General features: G+C 34.7%; 1 protein-coding gene across 2 annotated transcripts in view; it reads left to right on the top strand.

Annotated features, from left to right (window-relative positions):
* The window catches only part of LOC149805991 (set1/Ash2 histone methyltransferase complex subunit ASH2-like), a 172,536-nt gene that overhangs the window by 36,520 nt on the left and 111,177 nt on the right, over nt 1-24,839 (top strand). For both annotated transcript variants that reach the window (XM_089950800.1, XM_089950801.1), the window contains exons 10-14: nt 6,936-7,014; nt 7,425-7,642; nt 17,832-17,909; nt 19,405-19,494; nt 24,351-24,547. In XM_089950800.1, the coding sequence (XP_089806926.1) occupies nt 6,936-7,014; nt 7,425-7,642; nt 17,832-17,909; nt 19,405-19,494; nt 24,351-24,547 (662 nt within the window). The remainder of the gene's footprint in view (nt 1-6,935; nt 7,015-7,424; nt 7,643-17,831; nt 17,910-19,404; nt 19,495-24,350; nt 24,548-24,839) is intronic.

The raw sequence follows: 24,839 nt of genomic DNA, 5'->3' as shown, positions 1-24,839 counted from the left end.
TTATTAGCATGGACAGTCACTCCTCTGACTTAAATGCTGGTCTACAAACACTCTCTATTCCTGTTTGTAGGAGATGAAAAATATGATAGACAAGGTCACCATATACTGATCTGTTCTACTATGTTATGCATGGTTCTTTATGCCTTATTATTTATTGCTGGGAAGTGGTATAATTAATATTGTAAAACAGCATTCAATTTATCATCTTTATTTCAAAATAAATTACCAAGATGATTTTTTACATCACTGTTAAAATGCTGTGTTCCAATCTTTAACAGGATAAAGACAGTAAATTATCCAAACTTCACTTAAGAATTGCAAGAATATGCATGACCACATGCAGTTTGAGCCCCACGAAAGTTAACCAATAAACTTCGAACATATATGTTGTTCATGACATCTCCATCTGAAGCAAAGTTAACACAAGCAGCGTTGACCCTAACCCTTGTATCTAAATCCACATTTGCCATATTACAGATCACAAAAACAAGTACATGTACCTAGATCATAGCAACAGGCTCATGGCAGCAAATGTGATTTCAAAAACTGAATGCTCTTGATAATTGATATGTTGGTACTTCAGTTACATGTTTGACATTAACATGTACAACAAAGACAAATGCTCAGTCTGAAATTCCATGAACATCAATAAATGGCATCTATAAATGACATAATTTCATCTCTGAACTGGCAAATTTTCAGGAAATCCCTTTCAGACATCTTAATGCCTTGGGGTTCACTGTTGTTGTTGTTGTTGTAGGGTTTAACGCCATTTTTCAGCACACGATAGGCTATACATGGCAGCTAGTATTAATGGTGGAGGAAGAACTTGGGGAAAATCCCGGATAGAACCACTGACCCATGAGAAGCTACTGGCAAGCTCTCTCACATACCCACATTAGCCGAATCCGAGATTTGATCCCACACAAACAGAGGTGAGATGGCAGTGATCCGTAACGAAGTGCGCTTTAGACCACTCTGCCACTCTGGGCCCCCTGGGGTTCACAGAGGTAGATACCTGTAAAATAAGAAAAGAACTGATAAGACCTAATAAAAATGTGAACTATATGATAACCCCATAGACACACTTACACATAGTCAGTGCTATGTAATGACTACTAGTGTTGTAACTGTTTCATGGTTATCTACATGTGACATAACATGTCAATGTACAAGCTAAATGGCTTTTAAAACTACCAGCTGTTGAAGGAAACTCTGTCAACATCTTTGTATTATAAACATGAATCCCCTCACCAAATGGATTGGTAGTGCAATCAGAGTAATACGATACAGACTTTTGTTGAGATGCATACACATACCAATTTAATCGTAAAATTCTGGATTACTCCATTCTGCATCAAGTACTGAACTATTTGGTGGCCCTTTTTTTAAGAGCAGCACTTGCATCATTGATGGCAGTTTCTTCCTTAGTAACCTGAAGTTCATCTTTTGTATCTTATTTGTCACCATGAATAGAAGTTGGTTTGTAGTAAAGTCACCAACTGGTCCACCACAATGTTGCTTGATATAACAATGCTGACACTTTCTAGTATTTCTGTTTTTAAAAAAGTCATTAAAATGGCATCTTGGCTATGATAGAAGGAGCAGCTATGTTTTGAAATTTTAAAAAAAAGTCTTTCAGAAGGGAAGCACAGTCTACTGACCAATACAAATTTCTAAGAATCTAAGATAAAACCATTTTTTCAGTTTCACTGCTGATTATTGAAACTCTTTAGTTATCTAGTGATTTAGCACATGGGCATTGTAATAAAGTGCCTTGCCCATGTTGGCAGTGATTGGGGGGAGGGGTTAAAGCTCAAATGTATGTGTGTGTGTACCAGAGATATAACAGCTTGGTGTGAGGACATGTCTAGTGATTAAAAAAATTCTGCAAGGGATTACCCATTATCAATTATCTAAAGTTAAAAATGGGGCAAAATTCCTGTTCAGTTTATGACAGTAACATTTTGTACTAGCTAAAATAAAATAAACTGGATAATAATTTTGTAAAAAAAATAATTAAAATTTCACGCTGTCATTCAAACCTTAACATTAAAAAAAGACCGAAAGACTAAACCTATTTTGTCTCATCATCATTGCTGGCCTAATATGAGTTATTTTTCTAGGTGAGAATAAAGGGCTGTCCATTTAGTAACAGTCATTCCCCATCCCCTTGCAGGGTGTACTTTTTGCTAACTCCTCCCCAGTGTGTACGTATGCATTTGCTTAGTAACCCCCTTCACACACTGTCAATTTGTTTGCATTTCAAATCAAACTTGAGTTTCTTTAGTAACACGGTCTCCATATTTGCATGAGCAAGTCCCTGTTTTCAGGTAACAGGTTTGATCATTCACTCGGTTTGATAATCTCACCAATTCCATTAATTTTGGAGTTACATTTTTATTTGTTCATTATTTTAAAAAATGTTAAAACTGTACATTGCAAATAATGGATGCAGATGACACAGTTTTGACTGCCATGCATCTTCCATCCTGGAAACCAGAAAGGGGCTTAGGAGTCAATCTACCAGTTGCTGCTTATAATTTACTTTTCAGTTATATATGTACTATTGAAAAAATACAAGCGAAGACACTTCTCACCCTTTTCACACAACTTGTATGGCCATGATCAGACCTGCTTAATATATAAATGCAGTATACTGAATGGTTGACTGCCTTCTCAATGGCCAATTGAAAATGATGTACTGCACTTATTTATAACTTCTTTTCTTAATGCTTTTCATTTTTAAAATTGGTGAGGGGGTACAAATTGGAAGGTGTGCAAACACCATCAGTTGTTTGTTGTTGGCTATGGCAAATAGGTTTTATTGTAACTTTAATAAAGTTTTTGTTATTAGGTGTGCTTGTACTACTTGGTCTTAACCCCACCCACACACCCAAATATTCAAACTTCACCCCCACCTCCCGTGTGTACATACAAAATGGACAGTCCCCAACAAAACAAAGTGTAATCCAAAGCCAAAGTAAGATTCACACTGAAACTAACACATAGAGGTATGCCAGCATTCTCTTCATTGTGCATGTTTTAAATGCGAACTACTTCACTTTACATACGTCACTCTCTCAAAAGTACATATTAATTGGTGAGTGCTCCCATAAAGAGAATATAGGTATTATTATTGTATGATTTAATTATGTTTATATGGCTGAAACATTTAAGTCACAAGCATCAAAACAATCCTTTTGAATAATTCTCCTGCCTTTCCCCCCACAGAACAGTATTTATGAGTGTCTAAGTCTAACAAGTCCAGCCCCCCTCATGATAAAAAGTGAGCTATTTTAAGAATGCACATTACATTTTGTAAACATGGCAACTAATGTTATGCTGAATGACAGGAACATGAAACTAGCCAGAATTATTTCTGAGATATTAACAATGAATTTTACAATTTGAAAAGGGAGGTAACTCATCAGGTTCATAAAGGTCAAAGGTCAGTGTAAAATATTTGCCTATTGTTTAATATGGAAGAAGTGAATTCACTTTCTCATCATTTATTTTTTTTATTTCATTGCAAATAAATGAAAAGAAACATTTACACCATATATTTCTTTTACGTATTGCAACAGTTTTTAATTTAAGTTGACTCTATTCCTATATTCTAAGATTTCTAAGTTCCCCATAATTAAGGTCACTACTCACACAAACATGCCTCATGGCAAATTATGTAAGCAAGAGCAAAATAAGCATAATTAGCTTATTTTCATGCTTAACATCAATATGAATGTACCATTTTATTCAGAACATCATATATAATTATATGAAAATAAAAAAAATAATTGCAAACATTTTTATATTTGCTTTAAGGTGGCACTCTACAGTTTCTTATTTTGCATAGGGTTAGGATTTTAAAGAAAAAGAATTTCCCCGGCTTTCCTCACTGGTTATACTGGCTATTTAAAAAGGACCTTGTATATCTTAGGTATTATTCAAAGAACCTTTAATTCCCTTTATTTTGGTGTATGATTGATGGGTGTACTATGGGTTATAGAGTATACAGCTTGGCCTTACTTCAGATGTGCACCTTTCCAAAAAGTGCTAGCTCTACTAGGTCATTTTCACTTCCTGAACTTCAGAGGTAAGTTGCATAAAAAAGAGCTGATAACTTTTTTTACATTTTATAACTGTAACTTCCTTTACATAGATTGCATTTATTATAGTAGTTCTGATATTTCTTTTAGACTGTCACAGTAATTAAACAAAACTAATGCAACTGAATTCATGAAACTAGTTCATTTCAAGTGTCACATAAGATACTTCGTACAAATATACAACACTAATGCCAGTGTTATGCTCTGTGCTTCTTCCATTCCAAATTTTAAGTGCCATCAATCTGATTTTTCCTCTGATAACCATTAAACAGTCAAATTTTGTGAAACTGCATTCCAAAACATCAGAAATATCTATTGGAACTGGACTTGAATGATTACATGTTGGAATTAAAGTCTCCAACAGAGACACCATTACACACAAGCATTCATGTCATTCCCTTCATCCAGTTAAAACAATGCAAGTTGGTCATCTTGAGTTAATTGGATGAAGATAAGTATATGATGTTATAGTGTCTTTTGAACAACAGAAGCATGTCAAAGACTACAAAGTTTGTAATGATTGAATAAATGGAATTTCACTGGTCTTTTAACACTTGTTGATTAGCTTGCTGAAAAAAATAACTTACCTCTAAGGCTGTCACTTATTTCTCTTTTCTTTGCTTTCTCAACCAAATACCAACCTCTTCACTGGTCGATAATGTCTCACCACCATTACTGTCACAATATGGCTACATTTGGTTCTTTTTGCAGCGCGCATTTTATCGGATCCGAATGATGCAAACTGGGTCTCCTGATACTAAAATTAATGTGGCCACAGAATTCATACTTTCATTTTGTAAGAAGATGTATTCAGAAATCTGCTAGTTTTCCTTATGATTAAGAAAATAAAGACATAGATTTTTCACTTTGTGATCAGTCAATCTAGAAACACAGGATCACATGGTAGGCTTTCCCTGACCTTTTTATAGCTGACCAGTGACAACGTTTTTTTAGTCTGTGTCCATTCAAAGTAATGGAAACAGAAATAAGCTTGATGGGAAACATATACGGTATGCATAACATATAATACCAATTTCATGATGGATATCTATAGTGGAAATTTTTGATTACATTAAGCTTGTACTTTTAGATAATTCTCCCGAACCAATTCTTTCAACCACATATAGAAGTGATTTTATTGAATAGACAGCCTGGGACAGAAGCAATTTTGAAACCAAACTACCCTGGTATATATGATTTTAAAAGTGCTATCCCCGAGTCCCATGTATGTTTTAACGGAACAGCCTTGAAAAAAATCTTAGAAATTCTTTTTCTTTATAAAAATCTAACCTTATGCAGGATACAGATTACAATGTTGTAAGTTTCTTGCTCTCTCTGTCTCTCTGCCTGTTACTAATTTTGTTTTTGCACAAGGGTTTTCTGTCAACTATGGTTACAAAGCTTTGGGGAGGTCTTGCATTTTGCATAAGATAGAAGCCTGTAAGTTTAGGGGTCAGAAAGTCAGAGGTCCCTGTGACTAAAAAGGGGTATATGGTTTCCAGGCAATAATGATAGTTGTACATCACAAGTATGGATCAAACTTTGTGAATGGCTTGCATATGGTAAGTAAGAAGCCAGTCGATATTGGCATGAAAAGGATAAAGATCAATGTCACTGACTGAAGAAAATAAATCTTTAATGTGCAGTAGGATTAATTCTGCATTACATAACTGAACTAAGCTTTGTAGATAGCTTGTAAGGTAAAAGACAAATGATTTTTTGGGGTCAAAGAGACAAAGGTTAAAATCATTATGATTGAAAGAAGGAAAATGGTTTCTGCACAATATGTTTGTTGCACAAAAAGACCTGAGTCAAATTTTGTGGATGACTTGCATTTGCAGTATGGAATAATCTTATTGGTTTGGTTTTAAGGTCATAAGGTCCATAACCAAGGTCACTGTGACTAAAAGAAGATAAATGGAATTTGATTAATAACACTAGTATTAGACATTTGCCTTGATGGTTTCCACAAATAACATTAGTTCTGCATCACAGACTTGGACCAAGCTTTGTGGATGGCTTAAATTTAGGGTAAGGATGAAGTCTGTTGGTTTGGGGTCAGAAATTGAAGGTCACTGTGACTGAAAATATAAAAATAGTTTATGCAGAAAACATTGCACTTTTTGACCCTGTCCCTTTCCCAAAATTTATGGGTCACTTTCATTTTTGTAAGAAAGAAGCCCATTGATTTTGAAGTCAAATGTCAAGGTTGGTGACTGAAAAAAATGTTCATTTGATACAGATGTTGGTTAGAAATGATATGCTTAAACTGTTAATGTTTTATTCATCCTATAAAAGCTTTCAGTGGCCTGAAGATAATGGTGTGACATCAACACAAAAATCTTGAGGTCATCCATGCTTTCCCTGTTTATATGAGAGTGGGTTATGTTTTTTCCTGAAGCCTCCCCCAGCTTGGAATCTAATGAACTAGATTACTCAAAGATGACTTTCATACCACAAAACAAAAATTTGTTACCAACTTTGATGTGTGGAGAGAGAGAGAGAGAGATCAACATGACTTGGAACTTTGCCTTGGCATTATGTAGCTTTGTTTTTTAATAACTTTTCAGGGTATAAAGGAATAGAAACAAAATTTTATATGAGATTTAAAACCCATAGCAAGTTCAGTTTTACTTTTTTCAATCATGAATTATTGGTCATATGTACATTTCAACTTTGCACTTGCATATTAAGCCAAGGTTTCTTCATTAAACCATATTGGTAGGGATATTCATAGATATATTTCTTGTTCTTAATTTAAAACCTACAGTATGTTTGTTTTATTTCAAGGTTGTTATAGTTACTGTTGTGCTTCTTTGTTAACAGATGCTTCCAAGCCAAGAGGACCGAAGAGGAAAAGTAATTTTGATCTTGAGAAGGTTCCCAGCCAAAAACAAAGGAAAGGGTGAGTTACATATTGCAGATTTAATCTCATATTATATTGGCCTTGTTTTTGCACAAATTAAATTAATTATACTTCATCAAAAATTCATTCAAGTTCTATACAGAAGTATAACTTTCAATCTTCTTTTCAATTTTGCACAAAATTTTCAGAGCAGATTCTCAGATGTGTAAAGTTATTCAGTACATCTGTGTTTACCATTAATGCTTATTTAGCAAAAATTGAGTCCATCGAGTACATCATATTTTTTTAGGGTTCTATTTTGACACACCTGCTTATAGAGTCTTGACATGAACTTCAAGGACTGCAATTCTTGCCCATGAAAAGTAGATCACTTCTTTCTGAAGTGGTTATTTTAGATAATTTGATCATACTTTGAGAAACAGCATGCAGCAGAATTTGTCTTGCTTCAGTGAGTCGCTTACCACTACAAAGCTTGCTCCACATGGGTACCCACTGGAACATCCATTCAACAAAGATGGCTATCGTTACATCCTAGCTGAGCCAGATCCACATGCTCCAAACCGACAGGCTTTTGATGAGAGTATAGAGTGGGCAGGAAAACCAATACCTGGCTACCTGTACAGAACTTTCCTGGGGTCAGAGGTTTTACTAGCTTTACATGATAGAGGTACATATTTTATTAAAATGCTGTTTTTGCTGATTTTGATTATCATGAGTTTTCACAATTTTCAGTCATACATTCAAATGTAAATTGTAGGATTCATGTCACTTTGCGTCTCTAAGGGACTGTAATACTGTGAGGTAATAGCCACTATAGGTTCATGCAGACCTGCCAACTCTTACGATTTTGACGTAAGTCTTACAAAAATTACCCTTAAAATACACTCTTACTTGATACTAGCAAAAACTACGGAACAATTATCGTTGCCGAAAAAAATCCGGATAATTGGTTCATTTGTATTTTATTTGGATCCGGGTTTCATTTACAGCAGCACCCCAGATTCTTTAAACTGCACCTATTTGTTCATGCAAAGCATTGGCATGATCAAACTGTTGATTATAGAATTTTTTTTAATGGCATCCAGAAAGCAATGTATGTTTAAGATGAAAGGGAAATTAAGCTTCAAGAATAGTGTTAATAATCAACACAGAAGAATAAAAGAAGTCTTTAGATTCTTGTGAATAAAAGCTGGAAAGGACACAATTATGTTTATTTAACATCACGTGCCAATTTGAGTATATCTTGTGGCGGGAGATATGATTGCTGTCGTCATGTGAAATGGAAAGGAATTTCCAAGAATTATGTCAAGTTGAGAGATAGCAAAAAGCTACTGAGCTGGATAGAGTTTGAACTAGAGTTTGTGCAACTGTACTAGTGGTAAATAAAGTCTACACATATTTTACAAACTTTTCAGTTGAACATAATGTTTATTGTCGATGCATTAAACTTTTAATCAAGTTTTCCAACTTTACAAAAGCAGTTATTGATAGTTTGTTACACATTACTGGTCTGGTTCATGGTATCTTTTCTCTGGTTTCATTAACTTCAAGGATTACTATGCATACTATAAGTTAATACAGCTGGTCATACACTTAACAGGAAATAAGTACAATATTCAAGCTTTTTACATAATTGCTGAAATTTCATTAAATAAAAAACGTGTCACATGTCATCTGAAAACTGTATCTCATACCTCAATAATGCAGATATGTCATACACTTGAAGTCCAGTGGAACATACTTTTGACCTAATACTAGATTCAGTTTTGCTTAATCAGTCGATCCATCATTCATGTGTGTTGCAGTTATGCTGAACTGAATTTCAGAATTGCTTTATTTTACCAAATGAATTCTAAAAATGTCAAACTTGCCAGAGAGTTATGTGTGTGTGTGTGTGTGTGTGTGTGTGTGTTTGTATATATATATATATATATATATATATATATATATATATATATAATATTGATAGAGAGAAAAATTCTATATTTGTCATGAACAACCTACATGTTATGATCAAGAGAGATCGTAACCTTGAAAGCATTGTGAAGTATTTGAAGTTTTCTTGTGATTAGCAGAGGACATATTTTTTGTTTTAATGCGTAATGACAAAAATTATGATTCAAAATGAAATTGGTATCAGTATAAAAGTTTGTTTGGTGGTAATAATGTATGTTTGTTATGTTCTATGTTGAGTACATGACAAGACTACCCATTTGAAAAGTGAAACCTATCTTGTGCTGAAAAATGGCGTTAAACACTATAACAACAACAACAACAACAACTATCAGTAAATCTTACAAAATGGTAAAGTACTCTGGATACATGATAATATGGGATTATGGACCAGCTGTTTCTGTGAACTAGAAGGTCCAGTTATGTTTTTCTGTTAACAAATAAGTTGCCATTCTTTATTGAGTTTGTAGCCTGACAGTCTCTTCCTCTTTCTCTCATTCCATCTGACCCTTTCCCCTTTCACTCCTCACTGTTTCAGAATTACAAGGTTATAAAAATTATAAATTGCCATAAATACAAAAATAAAAGTAATTTGAACTATAGATTGACCAAGCCGTATAAAATACAGTGAAACTCTTCAAAAACAAAAATCCTTGGGACCCAATTTTTTCATCTTCAGTTTTGAGATATTTTTTGGTAATTGAGGCTTTGCAGATAAGAAAAAGTCTCATTCTGAGTGCTTATGTGATGAGAGACAGACAGGCAGAAATAATGTAGTTATGAAAGCATGTGTCTGTGTGTGTAAGAGTGCACAAAATTAAGAAAGCTGTTATTTTTTTAATTTGATTGTAAATACATGCATTTAATGAAGAATTAGCTGAACAATATATGTTCCTCTGAAAATCGTATCCTGTCACATAAATAAAAACAGTTCCTCTGCATTGAAATGTTGTCCTTGTTACAAGAAGCATCTGAGAAATGAAATATGGTACTTTTATAACTTTACTGCAAGTCCATTGGAATTATGAATGATACTCCATGTTTAAATACTCCATATAATTAATAATGTTCACAGTTCAAGAGCCCAGCTTGAAGAAGGCAAAGAGTGTTGTCTTTTCTTTCATTGTTCTTTGACTAATATGACATGTGCTGATGACTCCATTTTTTTTGGTGCCAGAGCCAAATAACAGTCATCCTTAGCGATCATGAAGTTTTTTTAAAATCTCTTTTATAAGTTCTAAAATTTCAGGGTATGTCATATCACTGCCAGGTGTCTCAGAATATAATTCTTATTATAATATTAATTGCTTTCATCATTGGCCTGATTAGTTTTCACGAAACCACAACACAAATTCAGAGTCACAGGACTCATAAGTAGATCAGGTCCATATGATGTAACATTGTCGAAGAACATAATGATTTGTCTCTCCTGCCGATGTATCTGTTTACATTATGTATTTATTTATATCTTCATAGTCATCCACGATTTCCTGTTAGCTATGTATGTCATTGACAAGTTTGTAACATTAATGTCCTTAAAGCAGCTGGGTTTCTTGCTGATTACAAGTGGTTTCAATTTCTCACCCATAGCACTGCACACAAAATGTCACTATTGTGAATGAAGACAAGCAAAAGTCATGGCTACTTAAATACATGTTTGTAATGACTTTGCTCTACAGAAAATCTTTTGAGTGAATCTGACTTAGAAAACTGCATTGTTGGTCTCTGTCAGCAAAGCATCAAAAGTGAGGCCACAAGCCTGGTTAATAAAGCCCAGATATTTAATTTAGAAAACAAATAAACAATGTTCTATTAATCATGTATACAAATGAACAGCATCATTCACAATTAGATAATCACCAGGTAAACATAGTCTTTCTTAAATGGCTTACCTACCAGCACTTAGTTATTAATATGTGTAATTAGTATTAAAAGCTGGTACAAAGGCTGCAGATTAGCCTATTGTCAGCCCTAATATGTGTCAGTGCACATGTCAGTTATTGTTTTAACCATGTATGCCCTAGAGACATTTTCCGGATCTGTTTCACAGATAAGACCACTACAGTACCTGTTAACCATAATTAATCTGTTCCAGCATGGGTTAGAAATTTAGTAGCTAAATCTGTTTCCAAGTATCAGCTGAGTTTCAGTTTTATGAGTTATTTTTAAGCATAAAATTGAAATTTGGGATAGAATTTTGTTTTGGTGTTCAGAGTAGAAGGGTTTCCATTTGCTGGGGAAAAAAAGTTATGATATTAAAGAATGAAAAATTTGGGACTGAAAAAAAATTCAGTCTTGAGGGGATTCCGGTATCTTGAGGTTTTGGTTTTGAGGAGTTTCACTATATATATTGGCCAAGTCATTTAAACTATAGATTGTCAAGCCATTTAAACTATATATTGTCCAAATCATGTGAACCAAAGGGCTGATTGGAGAGGTGAAGCGTCACTCAATGCTTTACCCAACTCAGGTCAATTCTTAAGTTTCTGTCAGCTTATGTTAAACAGACTAAATAATGACATGAATCACTTTCAGGATTGAACACATGGATGAAGACGATGGAGAGAATAAGTATAGGGTTCTGCCCTTTTGATAAGTCAAAAGACCACCTAGTAAAAAGTATTTTTAAAACCTTTCTTGCACATGTTTCTGTGCACAAGATTAAAAACAAGTGATGGTGTTTTATTTCTTCTTCCTCATTTTTTTAATAACAGATTTCACCCGCTTTTTAATGTCATTCCAGACAGTGAGAAATGTTGTATGTGGTTGGGGTGACTGTTGAAGGGCTGTTCACAGCAGTCACCTGACTGTTCAGATAGATTTAAATAAGAGTTCCATTTGGCCTAATGCCAATAGCTATAATGCTTATTGTTTGAGATGCAATTTATTAAATATATTATCAAAATGGGCCTATTTGGTTTAATAAAAACTGACTGTGTTTTGTCTCTACTAAGTTGGACTTTTTACTCTCACAAGGTAACCCTTTCTGTATCTTTGTTTCTTTTATGAAGTTTAGGACCAATTTCAATGGTGATGCTTTTCAGGATGGGAAAGTTATGGTAGTTTTTACTTAGACTATCCATGCTTGCTAACCCTCCAAGCAGTGCTAGGGTGATTTTGAGACAAAACGTGTTTTGTAGTCTCAAGTGAGTTGTTGCACATAAGTGACATTGTACAATTGAGAAATAAATTGTTTGCTGCTATCAGCCAATAAAAGGTGATCAAAATTCAAATTTGAATAAAAGATATCTGTTTCTGCTTTGACGGCAAGGTCTAACCAACTCTCCATCAGAAGGGATAAGTATGATTTTTATGGTAAGTAGATATTCAGAGGAGAAAAGCAAATATTATACTATATTATGCTTCTCAGAGAATACAGTCATATTACTTGAAGACTCTCCAACCACCCTGCTGTGCTAAATTCCTCATTAGTTCACTCAGCTTAAAACTAGTGACACCTAGTGTTGTCAAGGGAATAATAGGCAAGAGTTACTGCCCTTTGTCTATGTTGTAGAGAGCAAAGACACATTCTTATCCTTATTTAGCTTGATTCGGGAGGAAGCAGGCTTTTTTACCTCATGTTAATTATATATATATATATATATATATATATATATATATATATATATATATATATATATATATATACACACATATATATATATATATATATATATATATATATATATATATATATATATATATATATATATATATATATATATATATATTAAAAATTTATTGTATGCTTGACTTTTGTCTGTGATTGCGGGTTGTGGAAGGAAAGTTGGCATACCAGACTTTGGTCATGATTTTAAGTTGTAAACAGGATGCTTACTTAAATTTGAGTTGAAGGTCTGACATTGTTTATGAGTTAATGGGATTTTCTGTTTGCAATGATTAGTTTTGAAGAATATTACATTACATTGTAGATCAAGTGAAGAATATATATATATATATATATATATATATATATATATATATATAGGAAGAGAGAGAGAAGTTGATAAATAATTCATTCCAATTTCATATCAGGTTTAGAGATGTCAAAATTTTAGAAAAATTCAACTGGGTACCTGACAATCCTATTGATTGGTTACCCAGGTACTCAATCAAAGGGAAATTATATTAAATGTGAACCTGAACTGCTTTGTTTTAAGTTCATACATGTCACCTACCCACCCCTGAGAGGTATAAGCATAATTATTACTAATATGAGTGGCAAAAAAGTGTAATCTGACCATAAAACGAGTTATCTATATTATATATGCCATAATTACAGAAAACCATAAGAAAAATATAAATTTATGCAAATTTATTTCTGTTACTGCACTTGATCTGCAGTTAGTCAGACTTCTTGTCACAAATCAGCTAAATTCACATGTATGAGAATACAGGCACAAAGCAAAAGTATTAATTATTTATACACAACATTCACTTTAATTAGTCTACATCACATGTTTAGCTTTCGCTCAAAGGTCATAAAGTCAAGTCCACAAATTCTAAATGCTGTATTTTCTTCAGTTTAACAAATTCCCTCTCCTCTAACATTTTTCAGACATATTATCCATGAGTCACATTGATAAATCCTGTTTCACTTGATGATATTGGTGCCATTTTTTTTCACTATAGACTGGTCCACTATATGAGCTGCAATCTGTTATAAGCTATAATTAATGGTTTCAAAATTAAAGAAACCCATCTGTTTTCTTTGAAACCTGTCATATACAGTTACTATAAATAGAAAATAAGGAAACTACGTTTACATAGACATGGTCGCACATGTTGACAATCTGAAGATCAGTAGATGTAGGTCTATGAGGAATCAGTGTCACATGACATGAGCCTTGAACTGTACTCGTTATTTTGTGTCTCGCTCACACCTGACATCACCAGATAAAATCATAAAATTGATCTGAGCTCTGAGCTCTGAAACTTTTTTTTTTAAAAATTGTTTAATATGAACTCAATGGTACCCTATAGCTAATTTTCTTACCCAGGTAATTATGAACAGATGGACACCCGAGTACCCATCTACCAACTGACACCTTAAATCAAGTTTTGGAAATCAATGTGTTGTTGTGTGATAGGAATTAAAAAAAATATTCATTGGAATTACTAAAGTGCTTTTTGACTTTATATTGAAACATTACTTTGGATTTTTGTGAATTCATTCAACGACATTCTTGTTTGCATTACTGATATATCAGGACATTCAAGGCTATTGGTGCATAAAGACATTCAAGACTGTTAAAATTTGTTGAGAACCTTCTGTATTTTTGTACTTCTTATAGGACATGCTGGATTGTTTGGAATTTGATTTAGAATACTGTGAGTTAGTTTTGAATTTTCACTTTGTATTCTAGGGAAATACATTGTTTGTTCAATTTTACTTTAATTGTTGATTTCACTTCCTTTCTGTTACATCTTTTAAGACCTAGCGTGTTAACACATTTATTAATAAACTTTCAAAGAAACCATAGATGGTCGATTTAGCACTGTCATATATCACAATACAAAAACTAAGACATAATCACAACCACACAAAGTTTCTGTCTGTAAAAGCCATTGTGATTGGCATACACTATTAACTTGGTGGCTGACTTTGCTGCCATCAGTAATTCATTGGAAGGTTTTGAAGGTGATACAAGTATCATTAGCATTCATCTTTGTACTCATTAGAAATTGGTTGGTAATGTTTGTATTTGTATTATAAATTAAAAAATTGCATTGTTCATATATTTTTAAAATTAAATTAGATAAAATTGGGTGGATCAGGTGATATGTAATATGGGTGGTTATCAGGTAGATTATGTAGTGACATGCTAATTATTGATGTGTTTTTACTTATACATTTCAAGCTATTTATTGAGGGAAAAATTATATAATATGTGGTGAAAGATTTAGCTTCCATAATAGTCAGAAAAAATCATTTTTGGATATCCATGAAAACACCTTGAAAATCCAGGAGAAAAAACACTCATGGTGAGTACAAAGCATGAATAATGCATGAAGTTAAATCCAGTTTCAATGAAACATTGCTGCTGATCATGAACTAGCAATTAAATCTTGAATAATGAGGGCTTACATATTCTTTTTCAAGGCAACAAATTGTAATAACTTTTGCTTCTTCAAACTGTATCTCTGATTTATCAAATGTCAAACAATGTGTATCTCTGATTTATCAAATGTCAAACAATGTTTATCTCTGATTTATCAAATGTCAAACAATGTGTATCTTTGATATATCAAATAGAAAAAATTGGGTTTCCCCATTTATGTACTTTACGTTTGCAAATTAGCTGAATATGCCCTTCCACTGAAATGCTGAAAGGACTTGCACCTTCAAAATCACTTTTGTTATTGTCAGCCAATTACATAACCAATTAAGTAATCTGTGGAATGCTTGTTATTTGTCTTTGACTACCTATACTTTTTAATTGCTTATGTGACAATTAACAGTACCAACTGCCCAGTGGTGATAATTTTCCATGAATATTTGGTATGAATCATTGCTTAATCTTTATGTTGGCTACATGTTATGAGCATTTATTGTGGTGTCAGTAATTGTTTTTTTCACTTTCTCTCACTTCTTGAGATTTACTGGAAATTTTGTGCTTTAATAAATATAACTGGGGGGTGGGGACGGGGTCAAAACTTGTATTTTTAATGAGACCTATCGTGATCGGGCAAATATAACTATCCAGTCAATACCTGAACTACATTTTTGGGTTTATGGGTTTATTCAGCAGGAATATAATAAGGCCCTAAACTGGGCAGTCTCAATCGACGTTCTTATTGTGTACCATCACATTCCCATTATTCCTTCCCACAGAAAATACGTCATGCATTAGTGAGGACCTAAAGGTTTATAAATCTTGAGTTGTGTTATTAAGCCTAACATCCACTTCAAGAGATTTTATTTGAGTGATGGGAGTAGTTGCAGCATACCTGAAGTGTCTGCAGATCCTCGTTCTCTAGTACTTAGATGACTTGTTGATACAAAGTGACCTTAGATAGTCCTTTCAGCAGAATCTGTCCTTATGTTGGTCCACAGTTACCTGGTTAGGGCTTCTTTTGGAGCTAGAAAAATCTGATCTAATCTCTTATCAGGATTTTGTTTACTCTGGGATTACCTTCCTCCCCAGCCTCTGCTAAGTTCCTGTTCCACAGAACATGATCGACAGAAACCTGCATCTATTGTTGGCATTCCAAGTTAAGTCCTCACTGACCTGTTGATACTTTTAATTTCCGGGGGCTCAGAACTCAGCAGCAGATTTGGTTCTTCTAGTTTCTTGTTCTGGCAAACTGCAGACTGCACATAAATTCTCTTTCAGTTTGGATCTCTTTTGGCACCTCTTGAGATGGTGGTCAAGTTAGGAATGATTTCTGCTTGGACTTCCAATTCACACACCCAAACCCCACTCCTCTCTTTACAACAATGAGTCTGATTCATGTTGGATCACTCACATGGAACCAAAAGGGGTAATTCTTCAGGGCTTGTGGTCCTGGGAAGCTACTGTCCACATTAGTTAGTTTTGCCCGTCACCCCTGCCGGGGTATAGGCCGCCCACAAAAGATCACCAGAGGCTTCTGTACTGTGCCATCCCTTCAAGCTGACTCTAGGTGTGACACATCTTAGTGATGTCTGCCTCAAGGTCGCATCGCCAGGTGTTTCTTGGTCGTCTACTTCTCCGTTTGCCTTGAGGGTTCCATTTTAATGCCTGTCTGGTAATGTTGGTTGGCGGCTTACGTAGGGTGTGTCCTATCCAACCCCACCTTCTCTTCTTGATCTCGTCCTCTACTGGAAGCTGAGAGGTTCTTTGCCACAGGTTGGTGTTGCTGATGGTGTCTGGCCAGCGGATTTTGGGTTAAGTCTACTTTCCTCAAGTTTCCTGAAGCTAGTTTTGTCTTTGGGACGGCTGGATTCAGAAGGTAATAGAGCTTATATTCCTAATGTTAATGTGATCAGGTAAGTATTCTAGGAGAAACATAATCAACTGAAATATTTGCTTTTTATAAACTTCACAGTTGTTTTGCATTTCAAGAAGGGCAGCTCGTTGTTGAGTCTACAATCAGTGGATCAGAGTTGAAGACTTTTGGATATTAAATTGCAAAATTAGGTTAATTTTACATTTGTAATTTCTACAATTGGTTGTGCATTGTGCCATTTGCTTGATGTCATTCTGGTTTTGTTCCATTACACATTTAAAAACTCTTTTCTTTTTTAGTTTTTTTTATGACAGTGTTTTCTTTGTATTTGTAAAAATACCTTATCTTTTGGTTACAAACAAACAAACAAAGTCTTTGGTTCATATTTCATTCTTGGCCTAGTGGTTAGAGCGTCCGCCTCGGTTGCAGGAGGTCATGGGTTTGATCCATGGCCAAGTCATACCAAAGACTTACAAAAATGGTACTAACAGCTGCCTCGCTTTGCGCTCAGCATTAAGAGGTTAGTGTTAGGACTGGTCGGCCCGGTGTCAGGATAATGTGACTGGGTGGGACATCATGCCACATTTCTGTGGCATGATGCCCCAGTGCTAGACATCACTAAAAACTGCCACACTGCAGACATCGTAGCAATATGACTGAAAAATTGTTAAAGCTAGTTAAAAATCCAAATCACCCCTCCCACTACATATTTCATTCTCTTCCAGGCTGAATTTCTTGTCATTAATGGAGCGATGTACATTAAGACAATCGTTTGTCCAGAATAAAACTGACGGTAATATTGATCAAAGATTTATAACTTTCACACAGGACATATTTTATCGTGTAGAGGTGCCACATCTCACAAACATAATTTGTTATTTAGTGGTCCCACGCCAACTTTAGAAAGTATTCATGTCAGGCCAGATCAAGGAATGATCGAAAATATCTATAATAATTTGTTTTATTCTCAGCAACACAGTTGAAGATATCTGATGACAGGCTGTCAGTAAGTGGGGAGAAAGGATACAGCATGGTACGAGCAACACATGGTAAAGGATATCATCTTTTTTAAATATATTTGGTTTGTCAAAATATTATACTTTAAAAAATAACTGTAGTGTCTCTTGAAATTTAAGTTCTCTTGAAATTTAAGTTCATCGGGTTTTCGATGTAAATTTTATTAGGATTTTCAGTAGAAAATGACTCAGGTGGGATGAAATTCAACAGTAATGTCATGCTTTAGGTCACATAAACATACAGACTAATTTATGAATCTTTTGCCAAACATTTCTTTGAAAACTCTATGCATAGACAAGAAGAAAATGAGTAAATCAGTGAGAACCAGCAGGAAAGAGAATTATACATATGTTGAAATTATTGAAATCTATCCATTAAAACAAAATATAAATATTGCTAATAATCAAACTCAAACTTTTTTAAAACAGTATTATTGGTAAGTGCTGTAGTTTAAAATATAGGGTAAAATCTTCTTTCATTTGAGGTTCAGATTATGCAAATTGATCTATTATTTTAGAGTTGGATATTACCTGTTAAATACTAGGATTGCAGTTTTGTAATGTGGTTAGCCAACCCTTGTACAGTTGTGTCATTTGCTGAGATGTGGTCAAAACAAGTAAATCTGATGGACTTATTTCAGGGTTAGATCCATCAGTCAGTAAATCTGATGGACTTATTTCAGGGTTAGATCCGTCAGTAAATCTGATGGACTTATTTCAGGGTTAGATCCATCAGTCAGTAAATCTGATGGACTTATTTCATGGTTAGATCCGTCAGTAAATCTGATGGACTTATTTCAGGGTTAGATCCGTCAGTCAGTTAATCATTAATCTCTTTTTCTTTTTTTTAAAGCTGTACAGCTTATTGATGAAATAAGGATGTAAAACAGTTTTTGTTCACGTGTATAAACATTGTGTGGTACAGTAGTAACTTACCTTGCAGCACTGAAGTCAATTTTCAAAATGTTCAAATTTTTCGCTAAAGGTATTCAAAGTTGGGAACAGTAATTATACTGACAAGAATAAATATGCAGGTGGGAAACAGGTTTTCATGGAATTTGTTAAGTTTTCTCACACAATAAAATACCTGAAACTTCTTTAAACCAAAAACTTCACCAAACCCAGATCTTCTCAAAACTGCAATATTTTTCTTGCTCCAAGTTTTTTCCAACTTAAATTTCAGTAGTAATAGCCTCATTAATCTGAAACCTCTATTATGCAACCGAAAGATATTTTTCATTCTTAGCATCATTTTAATACATAAAAGATCTCTGTAAAAACTTACTTAGGGTATTTGACATGAAGTTCTTAAGAGATAGCCTCACTTTTTATATTTTTGCAGTAAAGACTGATGAAAATTAATATTTATAAAGTTGGATTATTTTAATCATTTTTGACTGAGAAAAATCATTATTTTGGTAATTATTTAATTTTAATGTGTTTCAAATGTTTTTAAGTATTGAGCAGTTTCACCTTATTAAAACACATTTTTTTTAATGGGGTTGATTAATTTACTTCATGTTGACAGGTGTGCGGAGAGGCTCATGGTACTATGAGGTTCACATTGATGAGATGATACAGGATTCTGCAGCCAGAATTGGCTGGTCACAAGCTTTGGGTAAGTTTTCAACCTGATCTTAGGATGCCATTTCATTCTATCTCAATCTCAGCCCTTATGTCTTCAACAACGCTTTGAACTGGGCCATATCCAACATCCAGACTTCCTCCTCCACAATTTTGGTGGCATACATAGAGCATAAACTGCAAAAAATTCAGTGAATTCACTTTTGATTCATGATATGAGCAACCTTCTTTATGTCATTTACAGTGTAGGGTGGATAGTTAACATTGAGAAGTTGGATCATATTATTTTTCAGCATTTTATTCATCTAAGTATGGAGTTTCTAACTCATATCAACCTGGTTCATTTCTCCTTCAAATACGTTCCCCAATCACATTATGTCTTGCCTGTTACCTCATGAATCCAACCCTACCAACAGATGAAAATTGTCTTATCTTGTCTGTTTTTAAGTATTCTTGGAGAAACATAACTTAATTTATAAAATTTGCTTGTCTCCAAAACACATAGTATCGCATCTGCTTCGGAGCAGGCATTCTCAAAAAGGGTATTAATTATAGTGAGGGAGTTTCTTCAAATCTTAAGCATGCTCAGTGAAGTGGTGAACCTGTTGTAGCTTGGCACTCAGTCTGGGGTCCATTAGATCACCAGATTATGATCTCAACCAAAATTAAACACTTCATTGGCAAGTCAAGGATTAGCTTGCAGTGGGAATACCTTTAGAATCGTTAAACTGAAGTCACAATCTGTACAGATGCCAAGTTTTTGGGTTAGTGGGCACACTTGCTACCAGACTTTGTGACTGTCAGCAGCAAGTGGACACTGTGAGAGAAGGCCATTCTCAATGCTCCTGTTCAAACCGGTGTGGGTTGAGATCACCAGACTTTTGCAGTATGGTATGGTAGTGCCTTCATTGGTGTGCCCAGTATCATAAAGTCATACCAGTCTAACACATCCCAGGCAGACTCAGTGCCCTGGTCAACTCATCTAGTATAGGCCAACTGCATTATACAGAGTGATCTCTCCATCTTCCATCAAGTCTGTGCCCTATGGGTCTGACTTATGCTAGACCTATTTGTAATGAGGTCAAACAAGAAAACTGCAAATCTTTGTCTTTCCATTTCTGGACCCAGAGACATCAATACCTTTTCAATCATCTAGGAAAGAATATGGGCATATGCTTTCCCTCTAACAGTTCTAATATCAAAACTAATCCAGAAAATGAAGGGCAGGACTTGGAGATTAGTTCTGATTACCCCTCTCCAATGAACTGATCCTGGATTAATAACCTGCTTGATCTAGTGACAGACACAACCAAGGAAAATTATAGCAACACATTGCTCAAGCAGCCATGGTCACCATTATTCCATCCATGTCTGGAGGAACTCCTCTTTCATGCCTGTCTCTTGTCAGAGATGCCCTTCAGAAAAAGGAGTTCTGCACTTCAGTCATGGAGAGGATTGTAACAGCAAGATGGCCCTCCACATTGATGGCATATTAGGTGAAGTGACACATTTTCAACAGCTGATGTTATATTAATGGTATCATACAACTCTCAGCCTCCATCCTCCAACAGGCTAACTTTCTTTTCCTGTTTAAAGACAGGAAGCAGACCTATAGTTTGGAAGGGACAATATTGGCTGCATCTGACTTGTCCAGTTTCTTTATATCTAAGCCATGCTTGCTTTCCTTATTCCCATAATGGAACTGGTGATTTATCTTGACATGTTTTCCAGCTTGCTGAGTCAAGACTTGCAGGGTGAGTGAGCTGCATGCATTGTCTGTGGATTCAAACTACATGCAGTTCCATTCTGACAACTCATTTGTGCTAATGATGCAACTTGGTTTCATATTTTAAAAACAGATTGCCATTGACAGGCAACCACAAGTAACTATCAGCTCTCTCTCCTCAATAGACCCGTCAAGATAGGCACAGCTGCAGGACCCAATATGCAGCTCCAGATTCTGTCATGAAGAACATCTGCAGCATCTATCAAAGGCTCTACTTTGCAGTTAAGGTGGGAAAACAAGACATAACTCAGCAAGCGCTTGCCATTTGGCTAAAGGGAATTGTTAGATTGGTGTACTCTGAACTCTCACAGGATCAGGAATAACTCATGAAGATTCAAGTCACAAAAATATAAGTAATTCTCATGAGTCTGGCATTCATACATAATGTCTCAGTTTGAGACGTAGTGGAGTTAGCTGGCTGGCATGCTTAGTCTGGTTTTTATTTGTCTGAGATATCCTTTGCAAAGTTGAGAACCCAAGTTTGTCAGGCTTCGGGTAACTGCCCAGACAATTACCACAGCCTGTTCATGACTGCACTATATGCTGTTCATGACAACACAACCTCAGCCTTGGGCATGGCTTTGCAGCTTTCACTGGATTTGCCCAGGAAACTTTTGAATGTAAGGTAATATCCATGTGTGAGATCCCACAGGTGTTGCCCTCATTTATATAAATGCATAATCTTTGGTTTTTCTATCTTCATACTTTCAGTAAAGCAGTCATCATACTCTTATTGAATGATGTGGGTAGAGGTTGGATGCTCAAACATTTCCTCTTCCTCTTACCCATTCTTCCAATTTTAATATGATTGGGTAATGGATTTGATGGATAAAGGAAAGTTTTAGTAAATTATGTTTCCTCATAAAATATGTTATTTAATCATAATGTCTTGGGAGAACTACTATTACCTTACAAATCCATCCCTACCAGGCTAAATCTCTTAAGTTAAAAAGCTAACGGTTAACTGCCCACCTAGGTGGCAGTTAGAGTGACCTCCCCTTGATAGAGGTATTGGTGCCAAATCCAGTGAATGCTTCACTGAGAGACAAAAGGCCTTGCAATCCACATAATATATATAAGTATTTTGGAAGTTCTTAATCTCAAAGCAAGTTCAAGGAGTTCTTTGGAAAGGAAATATACTCAATCTATAAATTTCCAACTTTTCTTTTCTTTTTTTCTTTATGAGTTTATGACATTTCAGTATCATCACCTTGGTGCCTTTTTTACATATCTGCATGGATCACTTGTGCATCCCGTCATTTTGCTACAGCCCTATTTAAATATTTGCTGGACTGGTGTGTGGTATAGAAAACTCACATAATATTGCATTATAATTTCTGCTGTGGTCAGAGACATAGTTTTCTATATTTATCTAGTCTTTGTATCCACTTCCTAGTTATGTACATAATTCTCTACCAATTTTACCTGTACTGTATAGGCATTCATTGGCCTTTCCTACAGGTGACATTGTCTTACAATTGATTTTATAGCATCCGTTTAATAAATCTCAATAGTGATGCTTCAGTGCATTTTGATATGCATGTATTGTGAGTATTGTAGACAACTCATTTATGCTGCTGTATAGTTTGCACCAATGTCAGATACACACAGGTAAGTTTTCTATACATAACCTAATTGTGGCATCCACTCCACTTCATAGACACTTTGGTGATTTTCAGCATTATTGAAGAGACATATTTTACTAGAAAAAAATTGTTTTTTCCAAAAATACTTATACTATGACATTGATATCAAGGCCTTCCACCCTTCCACATTGAGATAAGCATCCTGTTGCAGGTTATGCTCAAGTTTTATCTGGTAAGCATGCATGATATAGGTGGTCACCCAGCAGGATGAAGTTGGGTGGTTGTGTAGTATAATCTGTAGGAGTTTGTTCCCTTCATTGTTATGATGTATAGATGGAAAGATATCTTTTCATCTCTGAGGAAGGGATGGATTCGGAGGTAACAGAGACTAAATTCCTAAAGTTAATGTCATCAAACCTCATTTACAAAAAATGTAAATTTTCTTTAAAAAATGTCCTTTTTTGCCACTTTTTATAAAAGTGGTCTAAACTTTATCTCTATTTTTTCACAAAGGGTTGCTGGAAAGACTGTATATGCATTTATGTCTTAGAATCAGTGAACTTGGCTTGCTTAGAAAGTCCCTTCTTGGCTTGCAGAAATACTTGAAAGATATGTCTGGGTTATGTTTGTCTATATAAAATAAAGAAAATAAAACAAGAGTGTATGATGTTAGTTGGCTGCTGTAAGTTCAGTTTTTCATGGCAGTGTTTGTTTTTTTCAGTTGCTGTAAATGATGTTTTTAAAGCAAACAGTTATTCTTCTTTGGAACAATGCAATCTGTTCCCCAATCCATGAAAATGGATACCCATGCTAAAGAAGGGTCCCTTGAAAAGACTGAAGCTGTACTGGGTGAAATGAATTTTTAGGAAAGCAAGATGTGATCATTTTGTCCTTGTAACTGCTGAATGTTGAAACAATTCTGGTAGAATTCATTGATAACAAGACGTTAAATCCTTGTAAATATGACTATCCTTTATGAGGATTTTGAAGACATCCACCATAGCACCATTCATCAATAGCAATTATAAATATCCATTTGAAAAGTACATGTCAGTATGATGTTTTGGTCAGGAGGAGTATCAATAAAGTAAAGCCACAAATCAGTATATAGTATTTCATTTTACTTGATGTAAGCAGAACACAAAATTTAAATAATCATCTTCATCAATTAAAATAACTAAGGTTTATGTCTATTTTTGCTGGGTTCTCAGTTTACTCTCACAACCAACAAAAGAATAATTACTGGAATTCTGCCCTTTGCTAGATAGATTAATATGGAAGAACAGTTTTGATTCTTGGATAAACTCAACATTGTGACTCTAGATTTAATTAGCAATTCTATTATTATGGTAGGATTGACATTTATCTTTCTTTCTTTGATGATTTTTATCAGAGTTCTGATGCTTCCTGAAGATATCTTTTAGACAATTTGATTCTCATTGGTAGAAATATTACTACATACTGGAGGAAAGAGTATACACAGATAAGGTAATAAAGTTTTAATTTCTCAAACTTTAGGAAATCTGCAGGCACCCTGTGGGTATGAAAAGTTTAGCTACTCATGGCGATCTAAGAAAGGGACATGCTTCCACCAGAGTAGGGGAAAGCACTACAGTGACGAGGGGTATGGGGAAGGAGATGTCATTGGTTTCTATATATATTTACCTGACCCTGATGACCCAAGCAAACTTCTACCATCAACATACAAAGACAGGGTAAGCAATATAGTGTTTTCTTGAAAGAAAATATACTGTACAGTTTTACTAAAATTTCTAATAACTATTTCCCACCATGAATGTTGAAGAGGCATATTCTGTTACCCTTGTCGATCCATCCATATGTACATGAAATTGTGCATTAAGTTTAGTGTGGTGGTTTATTTGTGTTCCATATAACATTTTTTCAGGTACTTTCTTTCCCTGTACTTCAAAGACTATTCATTTTAAAAGAAAACTACATTTCCAAGGAAATCATAATCCTGTTGAAAATTATTTCATATTTTGATTT

The sequence above is a fragment of the Sinohyriopsis cumingii genome, chromosome 2, assembly GCF_028554795.1.
Source record: "Sinohyriopsis cumingii isolate HCF-2022 chromosome 2, ASM2855479v2, whole genome shotgun sequence".
NCBI lineage: Eukaryota > Metazoa > Mollusca > Bivalvia > Unionida > Unionidae > Sinohyriopsis > Sinohyriopsis cumingii.
The sequence above is the reverse complement of the archived record's forward strand: the minus strand, read 5'-3'. Positions and strand labels throughout refer to the sequence as shown.